Source organism: Bombus huntii, chromosome 4, assembly GCF_024542735.1.
Source record: "Bombus huntii isolate Logan2020A chromosome 4, iyBomHunt1.1, whole genome shotgun sequence".
NCBI classification, from domain to species: Eukaryota; Metazoa; Arthropoda; class Insecta; order Hymenoptera; family Apidae; genus Bombus; species Bombus huntii.
The window spans coordinates 10,739,362-10,745,800 of record NC_066241.1 but is presented as its reverse complement, the minus strand read 5'-3'; the positions used below and the strand labels follow the sequence as shown (position 1 = coordinate 10,745,800).

General features: G+C 26.7%; 3 protein-coding genes across 5 annotated transcripts; 1 reads left to right on the top strand and 2 right to left on the bottom strand.

The window, feature by feature from the left end:
* Positions 1-64: 64 nt before the first annotated feature.
* On the bottom strand, positions 65-2,041 carry LOC126864913 (EEF1A lysine methyltransferase 1). 3 transcript variants are annotated; one of them, XM_050616792.1, is made up of 6 exons: positions 1,659-1,759; positions 1,320-1,367; positions 881-1,113; positions 592-739; positions 295-504; positions 65-232 (listed from the first exon to the last, which is right to left on the bottom strand). In XM_050616792.1, the coding sequence occupies exons 3-6, from the start codon at positions 1,028-1,030 to the stop codon at positions 99-101; spliced, it is 642 nt and encodes a 213-aa protein (XP_050472749.1). In that variant the 5' UTR covers positions 1,031-1,113; positions 1,320-1,367; positions 1,659-1,759; the 3' UTR covers positions 65-98. The 3 variants fall into 3 exon arrangements, with proteins under 3 accessions (XP_050472749.1, XP_050472751.1, XP_050472750.1); XM_050616794.1 differs by lacking the exons at positions 1,320-1,367; positions 1,659-1,759 and adding an exon at positions 1,911-2,041; XM_050616793.1 differs by lacking the exon at positions 1,320-1,367 and having other exon boundaries at positions 1,659-1,802.
* On the top strand, positions 1,725-5,119 carry LOC126864895 (probable glutamine--tRNA ligase). Its single transcript, XM_050616756.1, has 10 exons — positions 1,725-1,872; positions 2,050-2,354; positions 2,449-2,639; positions 2,735-2,990; positions 3,068-3,365; positions 3,516-3,895; positions 3,980-4,298; positions 4,381-4,601; positions 4,684-4,876; positions 4,944-5,119. Exons 1-10 carry the CDS (start codon positions 1,750-1,752, stop codon positions 4,992-4,994), a joined length of 2,337 nt encoding a protein of 778 aa, XP_050472713.1. The 5' UTR covers positions 1,725-1,749; the 3' UTR covers positions 4,995-5,119.
* Positions 5,105-6,322, bottom strand: LOC126864911 (parkin coregulated gene protein homolog). The gene is made up of 4 exons (XM_050616789.1): positions 6,041-6,322; positions 5,658-5,976; positions 5,421-5,570; positions 5,105-5,355 (listed from the first exon to the last, which is right to left on the bottom strand). Exons 1-4 carry the CDS (start codon positions 6,143-6,145, stop codon positions 5,195-5,197), a joined length of 735 nt encoding a protein of 244 aa, XP_050472746.1. The 5' UTR covers positions 6,146-6,322; the 3' UTR covers positions 5,105-5,194.
* Between the last annotated feature and the right edge of the window lie 117 nt (positions 6,323-6,439).

The following is a 6,439-nucleotide window of genomic DNA, read 5'->3' as shown; positions in this document are numbered from 1 at the left end:
TAAATTTAAATTTCTTTTTATATTGAGTTAAGTTAGTAATACCAGGTAACATAGAACGCTAAAATTTTATATGTGTACAATTTCTTTATTACACAGTTTTATTGTAACATTTTATCAAAATCGAAATTTGAATAACAGTAAAATTCATTTGCAAGATTATTTCGATGTTGAGGTACAAAGTTGCAAATTTTAACATTCAATAATCTCTCTGCCAAATCGCTCATAATAGCACCTGCAATGTAAGAATAAAAGTAATTAAGAACTAAAAAATTGATTATTGATTATGAAAAGTACCTGTACAAAGTACAATATCCTTTTTGGCTAAGAATTTTATTGTAAGGGCAGTTTTTGTTAAACATTCATCAGAAAGAAATGGTGGATCAGCTATCACTAAATCATAAAAGTTTGACATATCTCCAGGTATATTTAAAGGAAATTTATAATTGTATGGTACAAAATCTGAACCATATGCTTTAAAACGTTCATCATACTCAAAAAGGGTGACTGTAAATAAATAATTAATATTAATAATAACAATAACATATTTGATATTACATAAATCATGAAATTACAAATAACATATTTTCAAACCTTTTCGTTCACCAGAAGTTTTTTTCAGTTTACTATAAAGTGTAGGGCATGATATTAATGCAATTTTTCCATCAGACTCTGTACACTGTATAGCACCTTTTACAAGAGTATCTGTTGTTTTGTCATCATACCAAAATTGACTTAATTGCTAGAATTCAAATTATTAAATCATTAAACATCTTAATCGTAAAATATAAAATTAATTAATAAACTATTTCACAAATTACAAATTTACAAATAAATATGAATTGTTAAGGACTACTAATCTATTTAGTAAAAATTAACTTACCCAATTCTCATCAAAAGAGACATCTAAATGTTGATTTTCTAAAGTATGTTTTAACTGATTTTCTCTTTCTTCCTTTTCTTTAAGAAACTCTTTTAAGGCAGCAAGTGTCGTAGGACATAACTGTAAATCATCATCATCGCTTTCATTCATTTTTAACTACTTTTTGTATATGTGTATGTACATATATGTATTTTATTTATAAATAATAATTTAAAATGTCACATTTTGTGTATCTGTTGAAAAGCAATTAGTTTTAATTGTACACAAATATATGTGTAACATAACCAATATTAACTTTTAATTAATTAAAACATGTGTTAAATTTGTATTATTTTTAAAATAATAAATATTAGTTATATAAAATTTTTCAATGAAGAATACTATCAATTTGACACTTAAGATAATATAGGTATCTTATCGAAAGTAAAACATATTGTACCTATCTATTAAAAATTTAGTAATTTTATGATAGTTGATTAGGATATTTCTGCAAAATAAATTTTATATTTTTAAAGTTTGTCAATTTATTAATTTATTGATTTCATTATTTAATATTAAAGTAATTTAATATAATCCTTATATAAAATTTGTATATATATAAATTTTTTATCATATTTTTTAATTAATAAAATGTAAAAATCTTAAATGTAATTGATTGGTTGTAAAACATAAGCATAACGATAAATATACGAGATTTAATATGTAGAAAAATATAATAATTTCCTTGGAAAAGATTATATTTCTTATCACATTATTGCTTTAAAATCCACGTATTTACCAAGTAATTTTACCAAGTATCTCGTACACATATGTCTTAATTCCCGGCTTCAAAATCACACTAAATTACGTATTGAAGAAAAGAAGAAAATATGATGATGGATTCACAAGACGACGTAAAATTATTTCAGTCTATTGGTTTAAGTGAACAAAAAGCTAAAGAAACTCTAAAAAACAAACAAGTTTCCAATAATTTGAAACTTGCTATAATAGAGGTTAGTAAGTTATACATACAAGATATCTTTTTAATTACGTTTTTTATTATTTAGTGATGTAATCTTATAAGTTTGAATTACATATTATAAACCTTTTCACTTGTTTATATTTGAACAAAATGTAAGCATTATTATACCTTTGTAATATCTGATTATACCATGTGTTATTTTTTGTAGGCTAATAAGTATGGAATTATTACATCAGAAATTGGAATTTTGTTATATCAACTTGCTTCGAAAATTAAGAATCAGATTGCAAATAAATTGTCATTTCTTGCTAAATACATAGCTGAAAAGAAATTAGATACAACTCAAAGATTAGATGCTGGGTTAGATTATTTACTTAATCATATAGAAGGATATGTCAATGTATCTGCTTTTGAGAAAGAATGTGGTATAGGTATTGTTATATCTCCAGAAGAAATAGAACGTGAAGTTGAGAAAGTAATAAGCACACATAAAGTGGAAATAATAGAGAAAAGGTATATATGTTATATTTTTAACATTAATATTGAAAATTTAGCATTCATATTGTTAAGAATTTTATGAGTTTTACAAAACAAAATGTTTTTACAGGTACCATTTTAATATTGGTCCATTAATGCAACATGTACGTAATACTCTAAAATGGGCTGATGGAAAAGCAGTGAAAAATGAATTTGATGTTCAAATGCTTGATTTGTTAGGTCCAAAATGTGACTCTGATCTTGTACCACTACCTAAACCAGCAAAGCAAGCAAAAGCACAAAAATCAGGAAAAGAAAAAGGTAAATCAAATGGTATTAATGCAAATAATATGTTCATCTATATGTAATTTATGTATTATAATTCATTATTTAAAAGCTTCCTAACTGTTATTTAGTGGAACCAAAAGATGTGACAGCAACAAATGAGAAAACAGATGCTCAGACAATAAGTGAATTAATGAAAACTAAAGTTCATTTTCATAAACCAGGCGAAAATTATAAAACTGAAGGATATATTATAACACCAAATACACACAAATTACTTCAAGAACATTTAAAAATAACAGATGGCAAAGTAATAACTAGATTTCCACCAGAACCTAATGGAATTCTACATATTGGTCATGCAAAAGCAATTAATATTAATTTTGGGTATGCTGTATCCTGTTATAGATATGATTCTTAATTTCTGTAATATAAATTATATTTCAAGTATAATTCTATTGCAGGTATGCAGCAGCCCATGATGGAATATGTTATCTACGTTATGATGATACAAATCCTGAAAAAGAAGAAGAGAAATTTTTTATTGGTATTCGTGAAATGGTAGAATGGCTTGGGTATAAACCAGCTAAAATTACTCATTCTTCTGATTACTTTCAACAGTTGTATGAATGGGCTATAGTTCTCATTGAAAAGGATTTAGCATATGTTTGTCATCAGTCTAGTGAAGAAATAAAAGGTTTCAACCCACCTCCAAGTCCCTGGCGTGATAGACCTATTTCAGAGAGTTTACAATTATTTCATGTAATAATTATTTATTTCAGATAAATTATTGTAGCTTAAAATTTTTGATTATTTAAATGTTTTTAATGGGTTTAAATGTTTTATGGGTATGTACAAAATTTTAAGTTATATCATAAAATTTCTTGATTAACTCTATAATTTTCTATATAGGATATGAAGGATGGGTTGCTTGAGGAAGGTGAAGCTACATTAAGAATGAAAGTAACATTAGAAGAAGGGAAACAAGATCCAGTTGCATATAGAATAAAATATGTTCCTCATCATAGGACAGGAGATAAATGGTGTATTTATCCAACTTATGATTATACACATTGCTTATGTGACAGCATAGAAAATATAACTCATTCTCTTTGCACCAAAGAATTTCAGTCAAGAAGATCATCTTATTATTGGCTTTGTAATGCTTTAGATATTTACTGTCCTGTGCAGTGGGAGTATGGTAGATTAAATGTATGCTATACAGTTGTTTCTAAAAGAAAAATCAGTAAGTTGATTGATGAAGGTATTGTATCTGATTGGGATGACCCAAGGTATGTTTTAATGTAAAAATTCATTACATTAATACATTTGAAAATATAAATTTTTGATGCTTATTGTACATATATTTTTTGTAGATTATTTACATTAACAGCTCTTCGCAGACGTGGTTTTCCACCTGATGCTATAAATAATTTTTGTGCACAAATGGGTGTGACTGGTGCTCAAGTAATTGTTGATCCAGCTGTTTTAGAGGCATCTGTGAGAGATTTTTTAAATGTAACTGCAAGTCGACATATGGCAGTTCTAGAACCATTAAAAGTAACCATTAGCAATTTTCCTCATGAAAATTCTATAAAACTAACAGTTCCTAACTTTCCTAATGAACCAGATAAAGGACAACATGAGATTGTCTTTGATGAAATTGTATATATTGAGGCATCTGATTTCAAAGAGGTATATAATGCTATTTCAGTTCAAATATATGATAGAAAATATTTGTTATCATTCTATTAAAGATGTCATTACGCATTTATAGAAAGCAGAAAAAGATTTTAGACGTTTAACACCAAATCAATCTGTTGGTTTAAAGCATGTAGGGATAGTATTAACGATAAAAAAAATTGAAAAAGATAACATGGGTAATATCGTGAATTTGATTGTTACACAAGAATCCATTTCTGAAACTAACAAGCCTAAAGCTTTTATACACTGGGTATCAAATCCTATATTAGCATCCATTAGATTATATGAACGTTTGTAAGTATTGAGTTAATGTAATAATTTATTATTATTGATCTAATAGTTACAATGTTCTATTTGTTCATAATACAATTTTCAGATTTAAACACAAAAATCCTGAAGATTCTAATGAAGTACCAAACGGTTTCTTGAGTGATATTAATCCACAGAGTAAGAAAGAAATCGTTGGATATATTGATGCAAGTTTGGCACGTTCAGCGAAAGTTTTTGAAAAATTTCAATTTGAACGTATTGGCTTTTTCTCTGTAGATCCGGATACAACATCAGAAAAAGTAATTATAACTGTGGTATCTAAATTTAAATATTACTATTCTTACTAATTTCATTCGCTTTTTACAGCTCGTTTTTAACAGAACGGTAACGTTAAAGGAAGATGCTGGGAAAGTGTAAATGAAATGAAATGAAACATGCATTCAAACATTATGTATGAATAATTGAGTGTTATATAATTTACCATGCTTTATAATGTTTTGTATAATATTTATAAATAACAATTATGTTTAAGATAATATGTATTTTTTTATAGTTTTAGAGTTTTACATTTTAAAATCATTACTAGATAATTAGTGGACAATATAAATAGGTATTATTTAATTCATCATACAAGATTCGTATGTAGGAATCATATATTTAATATTTATAAAAGCATCTTCACCTCCATATATTTCAAGTAATTCAAGAGTTTCTTGTATTATATCTGCGACGTTTTCACCTTTTTGTTGTGAGTAATCGATACCTTCTCCAAGATTCACTGGAATGTCAAATTTAATTTTTATCATTTTTATATAAAATTATAAATATAGATTAAAATCTTACCATTTCTATCTTTTAATAAATTAAGCACTGGTAAAATTTGTCTAAAATACGGTACTAAAGCTTCTCCAACACAATCTGTTGAACGTACAAGATTTTGAAGAGCTCTCAGTGTCGTACACATAATTTCTGGCATTTTTGTATTTAAGGCTTCTACAATAAATAAGAATTTATAAAATCGTATAAACACAATTTTATACAGTTTGCAAAATCTTTTATTAGAATAAAAAGAAAAATCACTTTTAATAGGAATTATTAATTGTGGCACAACAGGTAAAATTTTAGGACCACCGTGTTCTAACATGTCAGATATTCCCTGTTCTACTATAAACTTAATCGGTTGTTCAGTTTCCGTTAACCCATCAAAAAATAACGGTAAATAATGATGAAAATCTAAATCCTCGATGTTAACTTTCCAGCTAAGTTTTGTCCCATATTTATCCTTTTCCAATGCAACTGGAAATACGCCCCATTCATAGAATTTTCGAAAAGTTGATGGTTTAGGTGGTTGAGGTTTATACAATTCATATCGAGGAGGTTTTTTAACTACAGTGTTTTCCTAGATATATTATATATAAGTATCAGTTCACATAAATATAACGTTTAGAATATTGAAGTGTTACCTGTAAAGCTTGAATGGTGAAAGCAGGAACAACTCTGGGTTTTCTCTTTTTATATCGTGGTAGGTCTTTTCGAATTTCATCCCAAAATTTTGTTTCATTTACCATTCCGATATTCTTTTCTCGCGTTTAATCAAAAGATGATTTGATAAATGAAACGTTGTAGAATATCTTATACAATTTTATTCATGAAGAAAATATTAAAATTCTAAACACGTCACCGAAACTAATATCGTCGATTCATCCTAGATATATTGCGTTATGGTAATTTAATGTACAACAAATATGGATCAAACATGTTTCTTAGCAACTATACTTACATATGTTACAAACAGCTATACATATGTATATCTATATTTAAAAGCACATTTTTATTTTAAACATAAGTTCTAAATGAAACAA